Source organism: Choloepus didactylus, chromosome 2 (genome assembly GCF_015220235.1).
Source record: "Choloepus didactylus isolate mChoDid1 chromosome 2, mChoDid1.pri, whole genome shotgun sequence".
Lineage (NCBI taxonomy): Eukaryota > Metazoa > Chordata > Mammalia > Pilosa > Megalonychidae > Choloepus > Choloepus didactylus.
The window spans coordinates 35502669-35530550 of NC_051308.1; the positions used below are offsets into that span (position 1 = coordinate 35502669).

Sequence of the window (27882 nt, forward strand, 5' to 3'; positions counted from 1 at the left end):
ACACTTAATAATCAGATTATCAAATGTCAAAGACAAAGAGAGAATCCTGAAAGCATCAAGAGAAAAGTGATCCGTCACATACAAAGGAAGCTTGATAAGACTATGTGTGGATTTCTCAACAGAAACCATGGAGGCAAGAAGGAATTGGGATGATATGTTTAAGATACTGAAAGAGAAGAAACACCAACCAAGAATCCTGTGTCTGGCAAAACTATCCTTCACATATAAGGGAAAGCTTAAAATATTCTCAGACAAACAGACAATGAGAGTTTGCGAACAAGATACCTGCTGTACAGGAAACACTAAAGGAAGCACTGCATACAGAAAGGAAAAGACAAGAATGAGAGGTTTAGAACACAATTTTGGGAGATAGTAGCACAGAAATGTAAGTACACTGAACAAAGATGACTGTGGGTATGGTTGAAAGAGGAAGGTTGGGACCATGTGGGACACCAGAACAAAAGACAAAGGATAAAGACTGAGACTGTGTAACTCAGGGAAATCCAGTGTGCTCGACAATTGTAATAAAAGGCACAAATATGTTTTTACATGAGATAGAACAAATGAATGTCAACATTGCAAGGTGTTAAGAATAGGGTGGAATTAGGGGGAAATACAATCAATACAAACTAGAGTCTATAATTAATATTGTATTATGCTTCTTTTAATATAACAAAGGCAATATAGCAAAGCTAAATGCATATGGGGGGCGGGGTAGGTGAAGGATATGGGACTCCTGGCATTGGTAATGTTGTCTGACCCTTTATCCGACTTTAGGTTAATGCTGTTTTTCCTTTTGTTGCTTTCTAGCTGTCATGTTTTTGTTATTGTTGTTTTATTTCTCTCCCCCCTTTTTTTTTCTTTTGTCTCCTTTCTTTGACTCTTTCTTCTCTTTGGGGAAGAAATGGAGATGTTCTTATATAGATAGTGGCAATGGTGCTGAGTACATAGATACGTGACTGTACAGAGAACCAACGATTGTTTACTTAGGACAAAATGTATGGTGTGTGAACAAAATTGTCTTAAAAGAAAGGGGTTGATGAAGAAAACTTGAGGGCACTATATTGAGTGAAATAAGACAGACACATAAAGGCAAATATTGTGGGATCTCACTGATATGAACTAATTATAATATGTAAATTCATAGACATGAAATATAAGTTACCAGGCTATAGAATGAGGCTAAAGAAGGGGGAGTGTTTGCTTATTATGAGCAGAGTGTTCAACTAGGGTGAACTTAAACATTTGGAAATGGACAGGGGTGATGGTAGCATCTTGTGAGAATAACTAACAGTGCTGAAAGGTGTGTGAAGGGGGTGGAAAGGGTAAGCTCAGAGTCACATATGTCACCAGAAGGAAAGTCAGAGGCTAAAAAATGGGAATGTATAAAACAGTGAATCTTGTGGTGGACAATGTCCATGATTAACTATACAAATATTAAAAATCTCTGTCATGAACTAGAACAAATGACACTATAACTAGAAGTTAATAATAGAGAGGCATATAGGAAAAATATATATACCTATTGCAAACTATATACTACTTTAACATTCTTTCATCAACAGTAACAAATGTACTACATCAAAACTATGAATCAATAATGGAGGTAGGGGGGTGGTGGTTAGGGGTATGGGAGGATTTGAGTCTCCTTTTTTTGTCTTTATTTCTTTTCTGGAGTAATAAAAATGTTCTAAAAATTGAAAAAAGAAATTAATTTTGTTGATGGATACACAGATGTATGATGGTATCATGGGCAATTGATTGTACACTTTGGATCTTTGTATAGTTGTAAGGTATGTGAACAATCTCAATAAAAAGTATATATATATTAAAAAAACAAGAAAATATTGAATTTGGCAACATTTTCATTCCACTTCATTAATTTATTCATTCACCCAACAAATATTTAAGTGTCAATTTTTTTATTGTGGTAAAATATATACAATGCAAATTTTGCCATTTTAAGCATTTTTAAGCATACAATTCAGTAGCACAAATTACATCCACAATGTTGGGCAACCATTACCACTATTTCCAAAATTTTTCATCACCCCAAACAGAAACTCTGACCCCATTAGGCAGTAGCTCCCCATTGCTCCCTCTATCAGCCTCTAGTACCTCTAATCTACTTTGCCTCTATGAATTTGCCTATTCTAGATATTTTATATAGGTGGAATCATACAATATTTGTTCTATAGTGTTTGGATTATTTCATGGAGCATGATATTTTCAAGGTTCATCCATATTGTCACATACATCTGAACCTTATTCCTTTTTATAGCGGAATAATATTCCAAGGCGTGTATATACCAAATTTTGTTTATTCACTCATCTGTCAATAGGCACTTGGGTTGTGTCCACCTTTTGACTATCGTGAGTCATGCTGCTACAAACATGGGTATATCTGAGTACCTGTATTCAATTCTTAGGGCAGGAACTTTTTTTTTTTTTTTTTTAATGAATGATAACTGTATCTTTATTTGAGTCTCCATAATCACACCATAAATTTCTTGAAGCAGATACATCTATTTAATAAAATTCTGGACAGTTTCTAGGCCAAGATGTTGTCTTCCATTAACAGCTCATAAATTATCTGTTGCCAATATTATAAGATTAAATTATTTCCCCATGTAACAAATGTTTTTTTAATTCTGGGTAAACCAGTACTTCCTTTTCGTTTCACTCCCAGTCCCCTTTTCAGGCCTTAATAACTTAAGCAACTAGGTAGAAAAGCAAGCAGGAGAGTGATGGAATGTTTGTATCCTGTTTTAATCATCCCTAATTTCTAATTTTTACAGTGCGTGGTTTTGTTAACATTTTTGGTCTAACTCTGCATCCGAATAGGGTGTGGACGGAACTTCTGGAATGTGACAAACAAAAACTAGTTTATGAACAGGACGCCGGCAACACAGCTTCACAGCACGCGGGCGAAATACTTCTCGCAAAAGCCACAGGCTGGTGTCCGCACCAGCTGGGAACTAATAAAGTTGGGCGTGTTCAAAGGGGTCCTTTTCCTCCAGGGCCTGTGGGAAAGCCTGCAAAAATAAGACTCCTAGAAATACCCTGATGTTTTCAAACCATCTCCTTCTCCTGGTATTTTTTTCCTCATTCGCAGTACTTGGGTTCTGAGGGGAACGGTTTGGGTTAGGCCAGCGGAGCGCATTTCGGGTGCATCTGACCCGGCGATTGCAGCGGGCAGCCCCGCGGAGGCCCGGTTCACGTGGTGCTGGGGTCGGGACTGTGGACTGTGAAGAGACAAGAGATGAAGCCTAGGTCCTCATCGTTCGTGGATAATAAGCTGAAACAGCGGGTCATCCAGGTGTGTATTTTGGACCGCCCGGCTTCGCTGTGGTCCCTACTCACTGCTCCAAGGTGCCGCTAGCTTTCTCTCGGGCCGCTCCCAGGCCGAAGTTTATTAGCTGCTTTCCCACGCTCCAGATTCATGTATCCAGTGGATATGTGACATTTCTTCTTGAATGACAGGTATCTTCAACTTAACATGTCCAAACTGAACTTCTGATTTTCTCCTCTGGACCTGCTGTTCACTAATTCTCTGTATCCCGATAAATGATTTCATCTATCCAGTTGTTAAAGCCCCATACCTTCAGAATCATTCTGACTCCTTTCCTTGATTTGTACCAGATTCACTAACAATCTGGCTGACTTTACTTTCAAAATGTATTCCAAATCTAACCATTTTTTACCATCTCTTCTTCCAACCATAGTAGTCCAAGCCACCAACTCTCCATTAGGCTATTGCAAGAGCTTTCTAACTGATCTCTCTGATTATGCGTTTAATTAAGATTAATTCCCCACAAAGCAGCCAGAGAAATCCTTTAAAAGGGAAAAATCACAGCTTGCCAGGGAACTGCACAAAAGCCTTTCAATGGATTCAGACATTTAGAGTAAAACCTAGCCTCAAAAGCCCTACATATTTTTTTTTTGTCTCTTTTCCCCTCTCCTTTCCTTTTGCTCTCTCCACACTTATTCTGACCCAGCCACACTGATCTTCTCAAACTTGCCAAGCACGGTACGTTTGCTCTTGCTTTTCATTCACTCTGAATTACTTACTCTGTCTGGATATTCACGACTTGCTCCTTCACCTTATTCAGGTCTCTGAGCAGTGATTCCTAACTGCTGAATCTAGTGGCCTCTTCTTAGTCCTCACCACACTTGACTGCTCTTCAGCATTTGACATGATCAGCTTCTCTATTGTGTTTTGTTTTGTTCATTATAAAAGTAATAGGTTCTTACGGTTTAATAAAAGAGATTAAAGGATATAAATGAAAAGAAAAAATCTCTCTAATTCTACACCTTATTCCAGGGATAGCCATGGAGAGTTTCAATTATATAAAATTTTGTATTCATTAAAAAAAAAACAAAATCAAACAAATGGGCCCATTTGTATCTCTTCTGCTGCTTGTTTTTTTTCACTTAATGAGTATTTTGGGCAAGTAGTACATTTGTACAAGTAGTACATTTGCCTCTTTTATTTTTTTTGGTTTATATCCTTTTTTTAAATTGTGATAAATATATGTATCATAGAATTTTCCATGTAACCATTTTAACTATAATTTAGTGGCATTAATTACATTTACAATGTTGTGCAATGATCACCACTGTTTCCACAATTTTTTGTAACCCCAAACAGAAACTTTGTACACATTAAACAATAACTTCCTTCTCCTCCCTCTACCCAGCTCCTGGTAACTTCTAATTTACTTTTTGTCCCATAAATGTACTTTTTCTGGATATTTCATATAAGTAGAATCATACAATACTTGTCCTTGTGTCAGCATGTCTTCAGGGTTTATCCATGTTGTAGCATGTATCAGAACTCCGTTCCTTTTTATAACCTAATAATATTCCATCGTATATATATATGTATATATGTGGTGTGTGTGTATATGTACACACACACCACATTTTACTTATTTATCTGTTGATGGACACTTGGGTTGTGTCCACCTGTTGACTATTGTGAATAATGTTGCTATGAACGATGTTGTACAAGTATCTGTTTGAGTCCCTGTTTTCAGTTCCTTTGGATATATACCTAGGAGTAGAATGCCAGGTCATATGGTAGTTCCGTGTTTCATTTTTTTGAGGAGCTGCCAAATTGTTTTCCACAGCAGCTGCACCGTTTTCCCTTCCCACCAACGTGTGAGGTTCCCAGTTTCTCTGTGTCTTCATCAACACTTGTCATTTTCTGGTTATAGCCATCCTAGTGGACATGAAGCAGTTCCCTTATTGTGGTTTTGATTTGCATTTCCCTAATGGCTAATGCTGTTGATCACTATTTCATATACTTATCAGACATTTATGTATCTTTTTTGGAGAAATGTCTATTCATGTCATTGTCCACTTTTAAATTGGGTTGTTTGTCTTTTTGTTGTTGAGTTGTAGGATTTTTTTTTTACATATTCTGAATATTAAACCTTTATAAGATACATAATTTTGCAACTATAGTCTCCTATTGTATGTGTTGTCTTTTCATTCTCTTTATAAAATGTCTTTTGATGTGCAAACATTTTTAATTTTAATAAAGTCCAGTTTATCTGTTTTTCTTTTCATAATTAAGAAGCCATTGCCAAATCCAAGGTCATGAAGATTTTCCCCTATGAACATAGGGTTTTATGTTTACCTGTATAAACACAAGGATTTTATAGTTTTAGCTCTTAAATATGTCTTTGATCCATTTTGATTTAAGTTTTGTATAAAGTGTAAGTTCATTTGCCTCTTTTTAAGTAGTGTATTAGTTACTTATTTCTGTATAACAAAATTTTTTTTTAATCCTTTAATTTTAATTTTATTATTTCAGTGACCTTTTTAGTCTCCCAGTATTTTCTTCTTAAGAGCTCTCAAAATTGTGACTAACCATGACCTGCGTCATAATCCTGTAGATTATAATAACAAATATCATGTTCTTGGTAATTTTAAGGAAATGTGAAAAGTTTTTAAGTGGAATTTTTCCCCACAACTTCAGCTGTTTCCATTATTGTAAAATATGCAAAGAGAAACGTGTTAACTTTTGATGTACGGCTCAACAAGTAGTTATCTAGGTAATTTCAAAAATTGTTATGGGTTACAGTTCCACAGTTTCAGTTCTTTCCTTATTATGCAATATAGGGTATATACAGACAGGTGAAGAATTTCAAAGCACAATTCGACAAATAGCTACAGAGCGAATTTCAAAGGATATTGTAGGTTACAGTTCCAGCATGTCATTTACCTCCTTCCAGCTACTCCAATACTCCAGCATCTAAAAAAATCTATCTAATTATTTATAAAGATTCAGTATTCGTAGATCTTTGTTAAATCTTATCTTGTTTGTTGCTATCCATTCCTCTCACTTAATCTTTCTCCATCTTCAGAGGTGTCTAGGTAGTGAGCACCCTAAATTGTTCATATTGAAAGGGGTTGTTGACATTATGGGTAAGGGGGCTGCATCTGATTATTGTTCTTTTATTTTTTTTAAATCTTCATTTTATTGAGATATATTCACATACCACGCAGTCATACAAAACAAATCGTACATTCAGTTGTTCACAGTACCATTACATAGTTGTACATTCATCACCTAAATCAATCCCTGACACCTTCATTACCACACACACAAAAATAACAACAATAATAATTAAAGTGAAAAAGAGCAAATAAAGTAAAAAAGAACACTGGGTACCTTTGTCTGTCTGTCTGTTTGTTTCCTTCCCCTATTTTTCTACTCATCCATCCATAAACTAGACACAGGGGAGTGTGGTCCTTATGGCTTTCCCAATCCCATTGTCACCCCTCATAAGCTACATTTTTATACAATTGTCTTCGAGATTCATGGGTTCTGGGTTGTAGTTTGATAGTTTCAGGTATCCACCACCAGCTACCCCAATTCTTTAGAATCTAAAAACGGTTGTCTAAATTGTGCGTAAGAGTGCCCACCAGAGTGACCTCTCGGCTCCTTTTGGAATCTCTCTGCCACTGAAGCTTATTTCATTTCCTTTCACATCCCCCTTTTGGTCAAGAAGATGTTCTCCATCCCACAATGCCGGGTCTACATTCCTCCCCGGGAGTCATATTCCACGTTGCCAGGGGGATTCACTCCCCTGGGTGTCTGATCCCACGTAGGGGGGAGGGCAGTGATTTCACCTTTCAGGTTGGCTAAGCTAGAGAGAGAGGGCCACATGTGAGCAACAAAGAGGCATTCGGGAGGAGGCTCTTAGGCACAATTATAGGGAGGCCTAGCCTCTCCTTTGCAGCAACAGCCTTCCCAAGGGTAAATCCTGTGGTAGAGGGCTCAACCCATCAAACCACCAGTCCCCTATGTCTGTGGTCATGTTAGCAGCCATCGAGGTGGGGTAGGCCAATACCCCTGCATTCTGCACAGGCTCCTCAAGGGGGCTCTACATATTTTTTTCCCTTGTGTTTTTTTTTTTAAATCAACTGTATGAAAAATAAAAAAATAAAAAACATAATTAAAAAAAATACAATAAAAGAACATTTCAAAGAGACCATAACAAGGGAGTAAGAAAAGGACAACCAACCTAAGATAACTACTTTACTTCCAGCATGTTCCTACTCTACTCCAAGAAAGTTACCTAATATAGCAACATTTTTGTGAACTTGTTCCTACTATACCCATCAGAAATTAACAGGCCATAGTCATTCCTGGGCATTCCCAGAACGTTAAATTTACCCATGATAGCTCATCTGTTCTTCTTGGATTATTGTTCCCCCTTCCTTAATTGCTCTCTATTGCTAGTTCCCCTACATTCTACATTATAAACCATTTGTTTTACATTTTTCAAAGTTCACATTAGTGGTAGCATATAATGTTTCTCTTTTTGTGCCTGGCTTATTTCGCTCGGCATTATGTCTTCAAGGTTCATCCATGTTGTCATATGTTTCACGAGATCGTTCCTTCTTACTGCCGTGTAGTATTCCATCGTGTGTATATACCACATTTGATTTATCCAATCACCTGTTGGAGGACATTTGGGTTGTTTCCATCTCTTGGCAATTGTGAATAATGCTGCTATGAACATTGGCGTGCAGATATCTGTTTGTGTCACTGCTTTCCGATCTTCCGGGTATATACCGAGAAGTGCAATCGCTGGGTCAAATGGTAAGTCTATATCTAGTTTTCTAAGGAACTGCCAGACTGACTTCCAGAGTGGCTGAACCATTATACAGTCCCACCAGCAATGAATAAGAGTTCCAATTCCTCCACATCCCCTCCAGCATTTGTAGTTTCCTGTTTGTTTAATGGCAGCCATTGTAATCGGTGTGAGATGGTATCTCATTGTGGTCTTAATTTGCATCTCTCTAATAGCTAGTGAAGCTGAACATTTGTTCATGTGTTTCTTGGCCATTTGTATTTCCTCTTCAGAGAACTGTCTTTTCATACCTTTTGCCCATTTTATAATTGGGCTGTCTGTACTATTGTCATTGAGTTGTAGAATTTCTTTATATATGCAAGATATCAGTCTTTTGTCAGATACATGGTTTCCAAAAATTTTTTCACATTGAGTTGGCTGCCTCTTTACCTTTTTGACAAATTCCTTTGAAGTACAGAAACTTCTAAGCTTGAGGAGTTTCCGTTTATCTATTTTTTGTTTTGTTGCTTGTGCTATGGGTGTAAAGTCTAGGAAGTGGCCGCCTAATACAAGGTCTTGAAGATGTTTTCCTACATTATCTTCTAGGAGTTTTATGGTACTTTCTTTTATATTGAGATCTTTGGTCCATTTTGAGTTAATTTTTGTGTAGGGTGTGAGGTAGGGGTCCTCTTTCATTCTTTTGGATATGGGTATCCAACTCTCCCAGCCCCATTTGTTGAAAAGACCATTATGACCCAGTTCAATGACTTTGGGGGCTTTATCAAAGATCAGTCGACTGTAGATCTGGGGGTCTATCTCTGAATTCTCAATTCGATTCCATTGATTTATATGTCTATCTTTGTGCCAGTACCATGCTGTTTTGACAACTGTGGCTTTATAATAAGCTTCACATCAGGGAGTGTAACTCCTCCGACTTTGTTTTTCTTTTTTAGAGTGTCTTTAGCAATTCGAGGCATCTTCCCTTTCCAAATAAATTTAATAAGTAGCTTTTCCAAGTCTGCAAAGTAGGTTGTTGGAATTTTGATTGGGATTGCATTGAATCTGTAGATGAGTTTGGGTAGAATTGACATCTTAATGACATTTAGCCTTCCTATCCATGAACATGGAATATTCTTCCATCTTTTAAGGTCCCCTTCTATTTCTTTTAGTAGAGTTATGTAGTTTTCTTTGTATAGGTCTTTTACTTCTTTGGTTAAGTTTATTCCTAGGTACTTGATGTTTTTAGCTGCTAATGAAAATGGTATCTTTTACTTCAGTTTCTCTTCAGTTTGTTCATTTCTAGCATATAGAAACATTACCGACTTATGTGCATTAATCTTGTATCCCGCTACTTTGCTAAATTTGTTTATTAGCTCTAGTAGCTGTATCGTCGATTTCTCAGGGTTTACCAGATATAAGATCATATCATCTGCAAACAATGACAGTTTTACTTCTTTTTTTCCAATTTGGATGCCTTTTATTTCTTTGTCTTGCCGGATTGCCCTGGCTCGCACTTCCAGCACAATGTTGAATAACAGTGGTGATAGCGGGCATCCTTGTCTTGTTCCTGATCTTAGAGGGAAGGCTTTCAGTCTCTCACCATTGAGTACTATGCTGGCTGTGGGTTTTTCATATATGCTATTTATTATATTGAGGAAGTTTCCTTCAATCCCTACCTTTTAAAGTGTTTTTATCAAAAATGAGTGTTGGATTTTGTCAAATGCTTTTTCAGCATCTATTGAGATGATCATTTGATTTTTCCCTTTCGAATTATTAATGTGTTGTAATGCATTGATTGATTTTCTTATGTTGAACCATGCTTGCATGCCTGGAATGAACCCCACTTGGTTATGGTGTATGATTTTTTTTAATGTGTCTTTGGATTCGATTTGCAAGTATTTTGTTGAGGGTTTTTGCATCTATATTCATTAGGGAGATTGGCCAGTAGTTTTCCTTTTTTGTAGCATCTTTGCCTGGTTTTGGTATTAGATTGATGTTACCTTCATAAAATGAGTTAGGTAATGTTCCATTTTCTTCAATGTTTTGAAAGAGTTTGAGTAAGATTGGTGTCAGTTCTTTCTGGAAAGTTTGGTAGAATTCCCCTGTGAAACCGTCTGGCCCTGGGCATTTATTTGTGGGAAAATTTTTGATGACTGATTGGATCTCTTTGCTTGTGATGGGTTGGTTGTGGTCTTCTATTTCTTCTCTGTTCAGTCTAGGTTGTTCATATGTTTCCGGGAAATTGTCCATTTCCTCTACATTATCCAGTTTGTTGCCAGACAGTTGTTCATAGTATCCTCTTATAATTTTTTTAATTTCTTCAGGATCTGCGGTTATGTCACCTTTTTCATTCATTATTTTGTTTATATGGGTCCTCTCTCTTTTTGATTTTGTCAGTCTAGCTAGGGGCTTGTCAATCTTGTTGATCTTCTCAAAGAACCAACTTTTGGTGATATTTATCCTCTCTATTGTTTTTTTGTTCTCTATGTCATTGATTTCTGCTTTAATCCTTGTGATTTCTTTTCTTCTACTTGGTTTAGGATTGGTTTGCTGTTCATTTTCTAGCTTCTTCAGTTGATCCATTAGTTCTTTGATTTTGGCTCTTTCTTCCTTTTTAGTATATGCATTTAGTGCTATAAATTTCCCCCTCAGTACCGCTTTTACTGCATCCCATAGGTTTTGGTATGTTGTGTTCTCATTTTCATTCCTCTCTTTATATTTAGCAATTTCTCTTGCTATTTCTTCTTTAACTCATGGATTGTTTAGGAGTGTGTTGTTTAACCTCCAGGTATTTGTGAATTTTCTAAGTCTCTGATGGTTATTGACTTCTAATTGTATTCCATTGTGGTCAGGGAATGTGCTTTGAATAATTTCAATGTTTTTTAATTTATTGAGCCTTGTTTTATGTCCCAGCATATGATCTATTCTGGAGAAAGTTCTGTGAGCACTAGAGAAGAATGTGTATCCTGGTGATTTGGGATGTAATGTTCTATATATGTCTGTTAAATCTAATTCATTTATCAGATTGTTTAGGTTTTCAATTTCCTTATTGGTCTTCCGTCTGGTTGATCTATCTATAGGAGAGAGTGATGTGTTGAAGTCTCCCACAATTATTGTGGAAACATCAATTGCTTCCTTTAGTTTTGCCAGTGTTTCTTTCATGTATTTTGTGGCACCTTGGTTGGGTGCATAAACATTCATGATTGTTATTTCTTCTTGTTGAATTGCCCCTTTTATTAGTATGTAGTGGCCTTCTTTGTCTCTCAAAACATCCCTGCATTTAAAGTCTATTTTATCTGAGATTAATATTGCTACCCCTGCTTTCTTTTGGCTGTAGCTTGCATGAAATATTTTTTTCCATCCTTTCACTTTCAGTTTCTTTGTGTCCCTGTGTCTAAGATAAGTCTCTTGTATGCAGCATATTGATGGTTCATTCTTTTTAATCCATTCTGCCAATGTATATCTTTTAATTGGGGAGTTTAATCCATTTACATTCAACGTTATAACCGTGAAGGCATTTCTTGAATCAGCCATCTTATCCTTTGGTTTATGTTTATCATATATATTTTCCCCCTCTCTCTATTAATATCCTTTAATGTACCCATACCGAATCTCTTTAGTACTGAACCTTTCTCCAAGTCTCTCTGTCCTGTCTTTGTTTCTCTGTCTGTAGGGCTCCCTTTAGTATCTCCAGTAGGGCAGGTCTCTTGTTAGCAAATTCTCTCAGCATTTGTTTGTCTGTGAAAAATTTAAGCTCTCCCTCAGATCTGAAGGAGAGCTTTGCTGGATAAAGTAATCTTGGTTGGAAATTTTCTTACTCAGAATTTTAAATATATCGTGCCACTGCCTTCTTGCCTCCATGGTGGCTGCTGAGTAGTCACTACTTAGTCTTATGCTGTTTCCTTTGTATGTGGTGAATTGCTTTTCTCTTGCTGCTTTCAGTACTTGCTCCTTCTCTTTCGCTTTTGACAGTGTGATCAGAATATGTCTTGGAGTGGGTTTATTTGGATTTATTCTATTTGGAATTCGCTGGGCATTTATGATTTGTGTATTTATGGTGTTTAGAAGATTTGGGGAGTTTTCCCCAACAATTTCTTTGAATACTCCTCCTAGACCTTTACCCTTTTCTTCCCCTTCTGGAACACCAATGAGTCTTACATTTGGACGTTTTATATTATCTATCATTTCCCTGAGGTCCATTTCGATTTTTTCGATTTTCTTTCCCCATTCTTTCTTTTGTGCCTTCATTTTCCATTCTGTCATCTTCCAGGTCACTGATTCATTGTTCAACTTCCTCTAGTCTTGTACTATGAGTATCCAGAATCCTTTTAATTTGGTCAACAGTTTCTTTAATTTACATAAGATCATCTGTTTTTTTATACAGTCTTGCAATGTCTTCTTTGTGCTCTTCTAGGGTCTTCTTGATATCCTTTGTATCCCGTACTATGGTCTCATTGTTCATCTTTAGTTCTTTGATTAGTTGCTCTATGTACTTTGTCTCTTCTGATCTTTTGATTTGGGTGCTTGGGCTTGGATTATCCATATTGTCTGTTTTTTTCATATGCTTTATAATTTTCTGTTGTTTTTGGCCTCTTGCCATTTGCTGAACTTGCTAGGGTTCTTTTAGGATTTGTAGACCAATTGAAGTCCTTATCTCTAATTTATCAGATTTACAGCTTCGTGGAGTGCACTTTCTCTAACTAACCAGCAGGTGGCGTCCACTAGCCACCTGTTCTCCACAAGCCAGTTCTCCCCTGCTTTTCCTTTGTGGTGAGTGGGGGAGTGAGTCTTGTGGGGTCGAATTGGTGTACCAAGCTTGCATGTGTAGTTGGTGTTGCCCGCCCTGTATATGGGGCGTGTGTCTGGGTGGTCAGGGAGGGGTGGTGGCTGTAACAATCAAATCTCCCTGGTGTTCCTGGAGTTTAAAAGCTGCTGCAATATTCTAATCCTTCAGTTCAGTCCTGCCACAGTTTGTCTCTGCCACTGACTCACAGTTCCTTAATTTTGGCGTATGGCTCCTGAGACTTGCGAGTGGGTCCCTCTTCTAGGCTATGCACCCCCGGGTCCTCTGTTGAGGGATGACTGTGCTATGTCACAGGTGAGTGCCATCCCCCTGGGGTGGTTCTGGGCTGCTGGGCTGTGTAGGGAGGCTCCCAGTCTGCTGAAATGATGGCTGAATGGGGCTTTGTTAATTCACACTGCTCTACCTTCCCAACTCTGGGACACCCAGCTGAGGGTGCAGGGACGGCTAATGTCCACACCCAGTTTTGTGGTGTGTGCGTGTTATTTGAAGCACTTCCGTCACACTGGGTTGTCTGGGGCAGCTCTGGGTTATGGGGCTGGCGACGGGCTGGAGTGTGCCTGTCCACCAGGATGATGGCTGTGAGCAGACACCCCCCTTTTCTTTGGAAGTTGTGGTGTTTAGTGAATTTTCTCAGCCACTGGATTATTGCCTTTTGTCTCAGAGCTGTCTTAGTTCTGCTCTTGTCTTGACCTGCCCAAATTGCAAGTCTTTGAGGCTTTCTGTATTGGGCTTCTTAGAGTAATTGTTTTAGAAACAGGAAAAAAAAAAGGTAAAAAAAAAAAAAAAAGGAAAAAAAAAAAGCCCTCCTTGCAGATCTAATGGATTATTGAAATGCTAGGAGGCAAAACAATTAGGGCCATTAAGGAAAGATCCAGGGGGCAGAGAGATCAGTTTTTCTTCGGGATTTGCATATGAGCCTCAGGGCCTGAGCTCTGCCCTTCTCCTTTCTATGTTCACCATTACTCCAAAAAGCCTCCGCTTTTATTTTGGGGTTTTTCTTTGCTGTTTTTTGCTATGCCTGTCTCCTCTCTGCTGGGCTGGCTGCTCTCAGATTCTCTGGTATCTGGTGTCAGTCTATGTATGGTTGGAGTTTGGATCAGTAGAATGAGTTTCCGATAAGGGCTGCCACTGCAGTTCTCCCTTCTCCTTCCCAGTGCTGACGGCCCCTCCTCCCACGTGACTGAGCCTGGCAGGGAGGGGCGCGGATTCCCTGGCCGCAAAACCTTACAGATTTCACTGATCTCAGCATTTCGACGTGTTCATGAGTGGTGTATGAAGTATGCCCAAAGTCATATTGCTCTGTGGTGTCCAGTCCACGCAGTTCCTGGCTTTCTACCTTCTTTCCTGGAGGAGTAACTAAAACATACAGCTCACCAATCTGCCATCTTGCCCCGCCTCCTCTCTGTATAACAAATTACCCAGAATTTAGCAGCTTAAACTAAAGTGGTTTTATATCTGTTGCCATCAAGGAGCTTTTTGGCTTGCAGTGGATATGACATATAAACAAATAAGTATAATTTAACATAAACTGTGGTAAATAACAATGTGCTGTAGGTGCATGAGAAGAGGACAAGCAAATAGAATGGTCCAGCTTTGGATACTGAGTTTCTTGTCTTTGGAGGCATTTATGTGTTCTGGATTCTTGAGGAAGAACTTGCTGTGTGTGGGGAAGTTGAACTGAATAACTAGCAAGAATTGAAACAGATTGAGACTGTGCAGTTAGTCCAGATTTGAATTCTGGCTCTGCAACTTATTTTGTGTTTCCAGGCAAGTTATTATTTAAACTTGCTCATCTCTAAAGTGTGGAGACTAATCAGTTACCTCTTAGAATTGTAAGGATGGAGGATTAAAAGAGATAATTAAAAGAGATAGCCCCTAGAATGGTACTAGGACAAAGGATCCCAAACACTTTTGATTCATGGCTCTCAGTTTTTCATTTTTTCATGGTGCCCCTAGGCCAAAAGAAATTCCTAATAGGTCTATTTATTAAGTAGTTAGGTCCAAGCAGCTTAAAAGCATTTAGTCCAAAATTACTTAGTTTGAAATAAATAAAATGCAAAAATTGAAAGAAAAATTAATGTATTTATATTGCATTCTTAACCACAGCTACTGATGGGATTTGTGTGCCTGTTGGGTACCACACAACTTTTTATCTTGGAATTAGATTGATATTGCCACTCTTATTTCCTGTTCCACATTGATTTTTGCATGATATTTGCTTCTTATCACACAGCAACCACTGAAAACCCAGTTTCCGAAATATATGCCATCCTCAAAAGGACTGAAAGGAGATTTACTGTTGAAGCCATGAATTGCCTCAATCTAGTAGTTCTTATGGTGTTTGTCAGCTGTTAAATATCATTGGTTCCCTCAAATTTAAAGTCTCTTGGTGCCCTTGTGAGTTTACTGCTGTGTTGCGGGGTATCTCAGCACAGTTTGGGAACCTAGGATAATAGCCTTCATTAATACATTATTACTATTCTATTTATTGCTGTTATTATTGCATTGTTATAGTGATTAATAATTAAATTATCTGATTTCAGACTTGACAGTTCATGATTTTTATTAATGTTTCTGGTTTCCTTTATTAATGAAGAGTTTGCATTAAAGCATAACATATTTCAATAGCTTGATCTCTTGTTTGTCAATTAAAATTAAAATCACTGAGTTTGAAATTCTAAGTGTTTTTTACTTACCATATTTTTTGTTCTAGTACCTCACCAGTAACAGATGTGGCAAATATGTGGACACTGGCATCTTAGCATCTGATTTGCAAAGAATGTACAGGTAAAGAAATGTATTCTGCAGATCTTTGCTTTGCTTTTCTACCATTTTTAAAGTTTCCATCCCACCTGATTTCCCACTGATATTAATGGCAACTGGTATCAGTTCACCAGTTTGTAAGCTTGGAATTTCATTCAGTTCCAGAAACATTTATCAAGTTCCTAATATGATTCTTTCTTCAGTTGTAACTGTACCAAAGTTAGTTGATACTATACCAAAGCTAAGTGTAAATAATAGGGGATATAAGGAGTTGGGATTTTTTTTTTTTTTTTTTTTTTTTAATTTGGAGTAATGAGAATGTTCTCAAATTGATTGTGGTAGTGAACACATACTCTTTGATTTTACCAAGAGCCATTGACTGTACACTTTGGATGGATTGTATGGTGTGTGAATTAAACTGTTAAAAAAAGTACACATGTGTAAGGAACAGTCCTTGTTACTATGAGGAATGGCTCCTTTCAGTACCTGACAGTCTGTTCAGGAGATAGAGGTGTTTCTATAGCACTTTTTACTTCATTAAAAAATTAAAACCATCAGGTGTGATCTCCCTCAGCTTCCTGACTCTTTATCTAGAAATGTGTCTCTCATTTAGTCTTCCCACCAAAGACTAAATTCTCTTGCACCTATAATCCTATCTCTTCTGATACCTGCTTCATTAAGTATCACTACTTTGTGTGTTTCAATCTTTATATTTTTTTCTCCTTAGTCTGCAAATAAGCACAGGTCTCTACGTATCTTCGGGCCTTGAAAAGAAGAAAGAAAGAGAAAGAAAGAGAAAAGAAAAGAAAAACTCCAAAGGCTTTTTTTCCTCTGCCATCCAATATTTCTCCTCCATTTTATCAAATATTTTTAAAGAGTGGTATAAGCTTGCTGCCTTCTTTTCTGCACACTCCACAGAAATTTATGAATTGCCTTATTTCTTTAATTTCTTTTTTATCTTTGTCAATGGTATAACCCCCCGACCTGGTGTCGTCCTCCTCCTCCTACCTGACTGCCCTTCCCCTGCCATGTTTATAATCAGTTATGTTAACAATATTTTGTCTTCCAGTCTATGAACATGGAACTTCCTTTCATTTATTTAGGTCTTCTTTAATTTCTTTTAGCAGTGCTTTGTAGTTTTTTGAATACAGGTCCTTTGCATCCTTGGTTAAGTTTATTCCTAGCTATTTAATTCTTTTAGTTGCTGTTGTAAATGGAATTTTTTAACCTGATTTCCTCCTTCGATTACTCATTACTGGTATATAGAAACACTACTGATTTCTGCATGTTTATCTTGTATTCTGCCACTTTGCTGAACTCTTTTATTAGCTCTCGTGACTTTGTTGTAGATTTTTCAGGACTTTCTAGGTATAGGATCATGTCATCTGTAAATAGTGAAAGTTTTACTTCTTCCTTTCCGATTTGGATGCCTTTTATTTCTTTTTCTTGCCTAATTGCTCTAGCTAGAACTTCTAGTACAATGTCAAATAGCAGTTGTGATCCTTGTCTTATTTCTGATCTCAGTGGGAAAACTTTCAGTCTTTCACCATTGAGTACTATGTTAGCTGTGGGTTTTTCATATATGTCCTTTATCGTGTTGAAGAAGTTTCCTTTGATTCCTATCTTTTGAAGTGTTTTTTTCAAGAAGGGATGCTACATTTTTTCAAATGCCTTTTCTGCATCTATTGAGATGATCATGTGGTTCTTCTTCAATTTGTTGGTTTTCTTATGTTGAACCATCCTCGCATACCTGAGATAAAGCCTGCTTGGTCGTGATGTATAATTCTTTTAATGTGCAGTTGGATTCTATTTGAAAGTATTTTGTTGAGGATTTTTGCTTCTGTATTCATTAGAGAGAGTAGTCTGTAATTTCCTTTTCTGTAATATCTTTTTTTGGTTTTGGGTATTAGGGTGATGTTGGCTTCATAGAATGAGTTAGATAGTGTTACCTCCTTTTCAATTTCCTGGAATAGTTTGAGCAGGATTGGTATAAATTCTTGGAATGATTGGTAGAATTCACCTGTGAAGCCATCAGTCCTGGGCTTTTCTTTGTTGGGAGGTTTTCGATGACTGTTTCAATCTCCTTACTTGTGATTGGTAGATTCTATTTCTACTGGAGTCAGTGTGGGTTGTTCATGTGTTTCTAGAAAATTGTCTGTTTCATCTAAGTTGTCTAGTTTGTTGGCATATAGTTGTTCATAGTATCCTCTTATTATCCTTTATATTTCTGTGGTGGCCGATAGTAATGTCCACCCCCTTCGTTTTTTATTTTATTTATTTGCATCTTCCCTCTCTTTTTCTTTGTCATTCTTTTAAGGGCTTGTCAGTTTTGTTGATCTTTTCAAAGAACAAACTTTTGATTTTGTTGATTCTGTCTATTGGTTTTGTTGTTGTTCTCAATTTCATTTACTTCTGCTCTAATCGTTCTTTCTTTCTTTCTTCTTGCTTTAGGATTAGTTTTCTCTTCTTTTTCTAGTGCCTCCAGGTGTGTAGTTAGGTCTTTGATTTAGTATTTTTTTCCTTTTTACTGTAGGTATTTAAGGCTATAAATTTTCCTCCCAACACTGCCTTCATTGCATCCCATAAGTTTTGATATGTTGTGTTCTTATTTTCATTTGTCTTGAAATGTTTACTGATTTCTTTTGCAATTTATTCTTTGACCCACTGATTGTTTAAGAGTGTGCTTTTTAACCTCCATAAATCTGTGCATTTTCCAGTCTTCTGCCTGTTGTTGACTTCCAGCTTCATTCCACTATGATCACAGAAAGTGCTTTGTATAATTTCTATCTTTTTAAATTCATTAAGACCTTTTTGTGACCCAACATATGGTCTATGCTGGAGAATGATGCGTGAGCAATTGAGAAGAATGTATGTCCTGCTGTCTTGGGGTGCATTATTCTGTGTTATGTTTGTTAGGTCTGGTTCATTTAACAAATTTTTCAAGTTCTCTATTTCCTTATTGATCTTCTGTCTAGATGTTTCTGAGGTTTCCTCATAGTCAGAATCAGGTTATGTATTTTTGGCAGGAATACCATAGCAGTTTTATGACCTCAGAAGGCACATAATGTCTGTGGTGTGAACTGATGAAGTTAGTCAGTTTGATTTTTTTTTAAAGTAGTTTTATTGAGATGTATTCAAACATGTACACTCCATCCAAAGTATACAATCGGTGGCTCACAGCATAATCACAGCTATGTGTTCATCACCACAGTCAATTTTAGAACATTTTTCATTACTCCAAAAAGAAAAAACCCATACTCCTTACCCCCCCCCGCCATTGACCCTTAGATTGTTGTACAGTTGTTACAATTGACGAAAAAATATTCATGTATTACTGTTAACCATAGTCCATAGTTTGCAGTAGGTGCATTTTTTCCCATATACTGTTCTATTTTTAACTCTTTGTAATAGTGATGTACTTTTTTTAAATTCAATTTTATTGAGATATATTCACATACCATACAGTCATCCAAAGTGTACAATCAGTTGTTCACAGTACCATCATACAGTTGTGCATTCATCAACCCAATCTATTTTTTGAACATTTTCCTTGTACCAGAAAAAGTGAAAATAAGAATAAAAAATAAAAATAAAGAAGAAAACCCAAAACACCCCACACTCACCCTATTTTTCATTTAGTTTTTTGTCCTCATTTTTCTACTCATCTATCCATACACTGGATAAAAGGGAGTGTGATTCATAAGGCTTTCACAATCACACTGTCATCTCTTGTAAGCTACATTGCTATACCATAGTCTTCAAGAGTCAAGGCTACTGGGTTGCAGTTTGATGGTTTCAGGTATTTACGTATAGCTATTCCAATGCATTACAACCTAAAAAGGGTTCTCTATATAGTGCATAAGAAAATAGTGATGTACTTTTGATCTAGTTCATGAAAAAACACTCTTATATTTGTCCTTTTAATCACAGTCGTCTTCCATAAGAGGGTTCACTGTGTTATACAGTCTGATGTTTTATCCTCTAACTTTGCATCTAGTGACATACACAACCCTAAACTTCTCCGTTCACCCACAATCACACATGTAACTCATTGCTGTTAATTACGTTCACCATATTGTGCTACCATCACCTCTATCCATTTCCAAACATTTACATTCAACCTAATTAAAAATTCTGCACAAATTAAGCATAAGCTCCCCATTCTCTGCTCTCATTCTGTCTCCTGGTAACCTGTATTCTAGATTTTAACTCTAAGCGTTTACTTATTGTAATTAGTTCATATTAGTGAGACCCCATACAATTTTTGCCCTTTTGGTCTGACTTCACTCAACAGAATGTCTTCAAGCAATGAAGTCATGCTGTATGCAACAACATGGATGAACCCTGAGTTAGTTTGGTTTTAAGGTTATATTTGCTAGTTCAATCCATTGTAAAGTAAATTGCAATTAATAATTTTAAGGAGATACTTTGGGACTATGTAAATACTTTGTTTCTCATCAGATTGTTTTGTTATTTTTAGCATAGTTCTTGCCAGAACTATTTGTTTTGAATTTAATAATGAGGAAACACAGATGAATTTAAATGCATGGTATCTTAGCAGATTAGCTGGCCTGACACCTCCAAAAATGTCATTGTCTCTCCCTCTCATTCTCTTTTTTATACACATGCATAGACCCATGTAAAAGGTAGAGATTTAAATATTAAAGAAATCTAAAGAGACATGGAGACCCAAATACAGTGCATGATCTTGACTGGATCCTGGATTAAAGCGGAAAAGCCCTAAAGAACGTTTTGGGGCAATTATTTGGGAAGTTTTATTATGGACTCTATGTTAGATAATATTTTTATCAGTGTTAAAATTTCTTGTGTGTGCTAATAGTATTGTGGTTATATAGTTATCTTTGTTTTTAAGAGAAACATGCTAAGGATTTTTGAGATAAGTGCAACTTAACTTTCAAATGGTTCTGCAAGAAAAAAATTATCTTTATATATTGAAGGAAATGAAGTAAATTTGGTAAAATATTAACAGTTTTTGAATATAGGTGAAGTATATATGGATGCACATTATGATTACATTATTTCTTTCAGCTTTTTAGTAGTTTTGAAATTTCAAAATAAAATTCAAAGAAGAAAAGCTAGTAAAGATAAAAATTGAGAAAAATCACAGCATTGAAAGTATAAACTCAGAAATTGTCTATGGTCAGTGTGAATAAAGTGGCAAAATATTTATACAAATATTTATGCAAATTTATGCAACCTGTGTAGATTAAGTTTAATGGAAAAATGTTAGTGGAGACTACTGTGCTAAACTTCTTGTGTTTTTTTTTTTTTTTTTTTTTTTTTTTTCAGTATAGACTATGGCCGAAGAAAAAGAAATGCTTTTAGGATTCAGGTAGAAAAAGGTTAGTCTTTTAGTGTTAGAGTTGAATTATCAGTAAAGTTATAGAAAGAATTGTTTTAGTTCATGGCAGTTTCCTTTTTTGTTTCAGTATTTAACATAATTAGTAGTGAGAAAGAACTTAAAGATCTAACAGAATTGGAAGATGAACATCTAACTAAAAGAGCAAGAAGACAAGGTGAAGAAAATAATGAGTAAGTATTAGAAAATGGAATTTTTTTTCTAAAACACAAACCTGATCACATTATATTCCTACTTGTAAAGCTTTCAGTGGCTCTTCATTGCCAGCCAGACACTCTATAAAATTCTTACCTGACCTATCCAGATCTTTGTTTCAGTTATATTGAACAGCTCATTACTTCCCAAAGAGGTCAAATTCCCAAGAGATGAAAGATTCTTCCTTTAAGGTATGGTTTTCTGTAAGTGGAATGTTTCATTTCTACTTCACAAACTCCCACTCAGCATTCAAAAGTCAGTTGAAATGTTATTGCCTTTGTTAGGCCTTCCTAGTCTCCTTTCTTCATGTTTCCTTAGCTGCTAGTTATAAATACTTATAATGCTTATATTGTATGGCATTGAAATTATTTTTTTGTTTGCCCAACAGAACTGTCTCATTATCTTTATTTTTCTCTGCCTTAATAAAAAGTCAGATACTTAAAAAGCTGCCAGTTAATTTTGTTGTTTAAGAAATAATGTTGAGGTTTTTAAATATAACCTTATTAAAGTATAATTCACATTCAGTAATATATGTATTTTTAAAGTGTGCAATTTGATGAGTTTTTACATTTGTATACATCCATGAAACCATCACCATAAGTAAGATATCAAGCATTTCTTTCACTCCCAGAGGTTTTCTTGTGTCCCTTTTCAATTTATTTCTCTCTCTACCCTGTTCACAGACAGCCATTGATTTGCTTTCTATAGCTATAGATTAGTTTGCATTTTCTAGAATCTTATGTAAATGGAGTCGTGCTTTATGTACTTTTAAAAATCTGAATTCTTCAACTCAGAATAATGATTTGGAGATTTTTTCATGTTGTTTTATAAAATAATAGTTAATTGCTTTTTGTTGCTGAGTACGTATGGATATGCCATAATTTATGTTTCTCGGTTGATGGGATTTGGGGAGGTTGCCACTTTTTGGCTATTACAGTAAAGCTGTTATGAACATGTATGTCCAAATGTTTGTGTGTATATTGTTTTCATTTTTCTTGATAAATAGGAGTGGAATAGCTGGGTTTTTTGGTAGGTGTATATTATAGTAAACTGCCAAACTTGTCCAAAGTGTTTGTACCATTTCACCTTTATATCAGCAGTGAATGAGAATTCCTCTTGTTCTCCATATTGCCAACACTTGGTTTGGTTAGTCTTTTTAATTTTAGCCAGTCTAGTGCATATATAGAAGTATCTCCGTGTGAGTTTAATACACATTTCTCTTATGACTGTTGATGTCAAACATCTTTTCATGAGCTTATTGGCCATTTCTATATCTTCTTTTGAGAAGTCTCTATTCACATGTGTATTTTTATAGGTTTGTATATCTTGTTACCAAGTTGTAGGATTTGTGTACTCTTTAACTCTATGTATAGTGGGAGATGAGGATGTCCTTGTCTTTTTTTTTTTTTTTTTTCCAATATAGATATCCAGTTATTCTAGCACATTTGTTGAAAAGACTTTCTTTAGCCATTGAATTATCTTGGCATGTTTCTTGGGAGTCACTTGGCCATATATGCATGGGTCTAGGGTTTATTTTTGGAGTCTTTCACCAGTTGATCTAAATGCCTGTTTTTTCACCATTAATACACTGTCTTTGTTTTTCTGTATAAATTTTTTTGGCCCTTTGTGGTCCTTTGTTTTTTCCATATAAATTTTAGAATCAGCTTGCCAATTCCTATGAAAAAGCCTGTCATCTTAATATATGGAGTCTTCCAGTTGGTGAGCAGGGTGTATTTCTCTATTTAGTCCCCCTTTGTTTCAGCAATGTTTTGTAGTTTTCAGTGTAGAAATCTTAAAACTTTTTGTTAGATTTATTCCTCCCAAGTATCTTAGGAATTTTTTTTTATATCTTATGTTTTTTGATGCTATTGTAAATTGTTTTTAATTTTCCAATTGCTTCCTGTAAGTTTATGGAATACAGTTGAATTTTGTTTATTAACTTTGTATCCTGCAACCTTGCTAAATACACTTATGAGTTTTATTATTTTGTAGTTTCTCTGAAATTTTTACATAAATAATTATATCAACTGCAAATAGGGGCAGTTTTAGTTTTTCCTTTCCCATCTTTATGTTTTTTATTTTTTTCTTGCCTTATTGCAGTAAGACCTCCAGTATAATGTTTTTTTACAAGTAGCAAACAAAGGTATCCTTGTCCCCTATTAGGAGTAAATCATTCAGTCTTTCACCTTAAGTATGATGTTACAGATATCTTAGTACATGCTCTTTGTTGGATGGAGGAAGTTTCCTAATAGTCCTAGCTTTTGAGAGTTTTTATCATGAATAGGTGTTGTGTTTGTCAAATGGTTTTTCTACATCTATTGGAAGTCTTATTATGGCTTTTTCCCTTTATTGTGGATCGAAGGGTAACTCTGTATCTAGTTTTCTAAGGAACTGCCAGACTGCCTTCTAGAGTGGCTGAACCATTATACAGACCAACAACAATGAATAAGAGTTCCAATTTCTCCACATCCTCTCCGGTGTTTTTAGTTTCCTGTTTGTTTAATGGCAGCCATTCTAGTTGGTATGAGATGGTATCTCGTTGTAGTCTTAATTTGCATCTGTCTAATAGCTAGTGAAGCTGAACATTTTTTCATGTGTTTCTTGGCCATTTGTATTTCCTCTTCAGAGAACTGTCTCTTCATGTCTTTTGCCCATTTTATAATTGGGCTGTCTGTACTATTGTCATTGAGTTGTGGGATTTCTTTATATATGCAAGATATCTGTCTTTTGTCAGATACACGGTGTTCTAGTTTGCTAATGCTGTCGGAATGCAAAACACCAGAAATGGATTGGCTTTTATAAAAGGGGTTTATTTGGTGACACAGTTAAAGTCTTAAGGCCATAAAGTTTCCAAGGTGATGCATCAACAATTGGGTACCTTCACGGGAGGATGGCCAATGGCATCTGGAAAACCTCTGTTAGCTGGGAAGGCATGTGACCGGTGTCTGCTCCAAGTTCTGGTTTCAAAATGGCTTTCTTCTAGGATGTTCCTCTCTAGGCTTCAGCTCCTCAAAAATGTCACTCTTAGTTGCTCTTGGGGTGTTTTGTCTTCTCTTAGCTTCTCCGGAGTAAGAGTCTGCTTTCAACGGCCATCTTCAAACTGTCTTTCATCTGCAGCTGCTTTGTCAGCTTCTGTGTGTTCTTCAAAGTGCTCCTCTTGGCTGTAGCTCCTCTTCAAAATGTCACTCACAGCTGCACTGAGTTCCTTCTGTTTGTCAGCTCATTTATTTGGCTCCAGTGATTTAAGTTTGACCCACCCTGAATGGGTGCGGTAACACCTCCGTGGAAATTATCCAATTAGAGTCATTACCCACAGTTGGGTGGGGTGCATTTCCATGCAAACAACCTAATCCAAATGTTCCAACTCACTAATGTCTGCCCCACAAGATTGCATTAAAGAATATGGCTTTTTCTGGGGGGACATAATGCATTCAAACCAGCACACATGGTTTCCAAATATTTTTTCCCATTGAGTTGGCTGCGTCTTTACCTTTTTGACAAATTCCTTTGAGGTACAGAAACTTCTCAGCTTGAGGAGTTCCCATTTATCTATTTTTTCCTTTGTGGCTTGTGCTTTGGGTGTAAGGTCTAAGAAGTGACCTCCTAATACTAGGTCTTGAAGGTGTGTCCCTACATTATCTTGCATGAGTTTTATGGTACTGTCTTTTATATTGAGGTCTTTGATCTACTTTGAGTTAATTTTTGTGTAGGGTGTGAGGTAGGGGTCCTCTTTCATTCTTTTGGATATGGATATCCAACTCTTGTTGAAAAGACTGTTCCCCTTTATTCTGTTAATTGGTGAATTACATTGATATTTGAGTACTAAACCAACATTCCTGAGATAAACCCTATTTGTCCTGATATATTATCTTTCTTATGTATTGTTGGATTCAATTTGATAATCTTTTGTTAAGGATGTTTGCATCTATACATCTATATTCATATTGTTCTAAATCACCACCCCCACCCCCACCCCCCGTGTCTTTGTCAGATTTTGGTACTGGAGTTATGCTGGCTTCATAGAATTATTTGGGAAGTGGTTTTTTATCTTCTGTTTTATGAATAAATTTGTATATTGTTAGCGTTATTTCTTTCTTGAGTGTTTATTAGAATTCACCTACAATTTATCTGGCTTGGGGTTTCCTATTGGGGAAGATTTTTCATTACAAAGTAAATTTTAAAAAATGATACTGGGTTTCTCAATTTTCTTTTTCTCCTCATGTCAGTATACTCTTGTTATTCTTTTAATGGCTGTAGGATCTGTGATGATAACTCTTTCATTCTTGAAAATGGTGATTTGTGTTCTATCTTTTCTGTTTTTTTTTTCCTTCCTTGATCAGTCTAGGTGTAGTGGTTTGTCAATTTTATTGAACTTTTCAGAAAGACAATATTTAACTGTGTTTTTTTTTGTTGATTTCTGCCATTATCTTTAGTTTCTTCCTTCTACTTGAGACTCACATAAACTTGAGTTTACTTTGCTCTTCTTTTTCTAGTTTCTTAAGTAAAAAACTTCAGCTCATTGATTTATATCTTTTTTCTTTTCTAATGTAAGCATTCAAAGATCCAAATTTCCTTTTAAATACTGATCTTGCTACATCCCTCAAATTTTGATACGCTATATGTTTATCATTCAGTTCAAAAGATTTTCTAATTTGTTTTGTATTTTGTTTTTGACCCATGAATTATTTAGAACTGTGGTTTTGATGTTCAAATCCTTGAGGTTTTCCTAGATGTTTTGTTACTATTTACTGATGTTTTTTAACTTACAATAGAATTCTTGCTGAATTTTTAAAAATTAGGAAAACAAGAAGAAAAATATTAATTACCTAAAATGTCATAATTCAGAGACAAACATTGTTAACATTTCCGTGTCTCCCCTTTGATTTTTCACTGTATGTAGATGAACAAATTTTTTAAAACTTTAAGTAATTTCATACTGACACAACTTGCAAAAATAGTGCAAAGAACTATACACTTTACCTCAGATTGTTCCTTTATCCTGTAAGAATATTTTCTTACATATCCACTGTATAGCTGGCAAATTCAGGAAACATTGATACAGTTCTTTTATCTCTTACTTCATCAATTCCAATAATTTCCTTGACAACAATTTTTTTTTTCTGGCTCAGATCTAGGGTAGGATAGCGATTGTTTTTAATTTTCCTCTCTTTAGTCTCCTTTAAACTGGAATAACCTTTCTTTATCCTGTCGTTAATATTTTGAAGAAAGTTTTATGGACTCCTCAATTTGGGTCCACCTGATGTTTCCTGTTGATTTGATTTGTATTATGACTCTTTTTGACTGAAACTCTACTTCTCGTTCCAATTATCTATTGCTGCATAACAAACTACCCCGCAACCAGTGACTTAAAACAACATTGTACTATAATTCATGATTTTATGGGTCACGAATAACAGGCTAATTCTTTGGCTTGTACATAGTATTGACTTGGGTCACTTCCTGGTATTCACCTGGTAGCTGATCTCGTATGGAGGAGCTAGGATGACTTCACTCGCTTGCTTATTATCTTCATTGGGATGGCTAAAAAGCTGGGCTCAGCTGGCCCCTCTGCCGCTCTGTGTAGCCTCAGAGCCTCTCCACATAATCTTTCCAGATGGTAGTCAGACTTCTTATGTGGAGGCTCAGGACTCCAAGATTGGTTGTTCCAAGAGTCAGGAAATGAAAGCACATTATCACTTATGCCATATTCTTTTGGTCAGAGTAGTCACACGACCTACCTAGGAGACATTGACGACCCCACCCCCACCCTCCACTTCACAGTGGGAAGAGTTTCAAAAAATTTGGGGCAATGTTAAATCTACCACAGTGATATTTTGTCCTTCTCTGTGGCTTGTGCTGTTTGTTTGTTCTTTATTGATGATAATTTTAATTTTGATTCCATACTGTATAGATCCTGTTTTTTCTTTTGTAAGTTAATAAGTAATTTGCGGAGAGTTGAAGATGTTTTTTTTGAATTATACATACAGTACTGTTTTGTAAAAGCCAGTTTTTTTTTCATTTAGCAATATTTATGAATAATTTTCACAATATTATGTATTCTTCTAGAACATGTACATTTAAAGCTGCATCTTTTTCATCATTTGGATTTACTGTAATTTTTTTGACCAGTTCCAGATTTGTGGACATTTGTTTCTAGTTTTGCACTATTGTATAATAAATAACCCTTCAGTGCATTTATCTTTGTATACATCTTATATTGTTTTCTAATGATAAATTCCTGGTCGTGGAATTTCTGGGGTTAAAGAGATTCATGTTTTTGAGATTTCCAGTATTTGTTGACAAGTTGCATTCTAAAAAAAGGCTGCTTCACTTCATAAAGGAGAACCATTTATCTGTACCATTGCAGTCCTAGATATTAGTCAGGGATCTCCAGGAAAATAGAACCGACAGGAGATAAACACATATTATATATGTGTGTAGGTTTATGAATATATGTAAATATTAAGAGATTTATCATAGGAATTGGTTCATGCACCTGTGGGGATTGGCAAGTCCACATTCTGGAGGGCAAGTTGCAAGTTGGGAACTCAGTGATGTTGAATCCCCAGGGGAAGCTGACTGGCTGAAGTAGACATAGAAATTCTTTTTGCTGATTGCTAAATCATCAATTCTCCCTTTAAGGCCTTCAG

The 27882-nt window shown here is 36.2% G+C and overlaps 1 protein-coding gene across 5 annotated transcripts in view; it reads left to right on the forward strand.

The window, feature by feature from the left end:
• Nucleotides 1–3220: 3220 nt before the first annotated feature.
• Nucleotides 3221–27882, forward strand: part of NVL (nuclear VCP like) — a 185241-nt gene continuing 160579 nt past the window's right edge. For 4 of the 5 annotated variants that reach the window (XR_005214811.1, XM_037823031.1, XM_037823045.1 and 1 more), the window contains exons 1-4: nt 3221–3319; nt 15608–15681; nt 20968–21020; nt 21108–21210. Coding sequence is in view for 4 of the 5 variants with exons in the window: in XM_037823031.1 (XP_037678959.1) it covers nt 3263–3319; nt 15608–15681; nt 20968–21020; nt 21108–21210 (287 nt within the window). In the remaining variant the exon portion in view is untranslated. Of the gene's footprint in view, nt 3484–15607; nt 15682–20967; nt 21021–21107; nt 21211–27882 lie in introns of all 5 variants that reach the window. The other variant, XM_037823053.1, reaches the window with a different exon arrangement.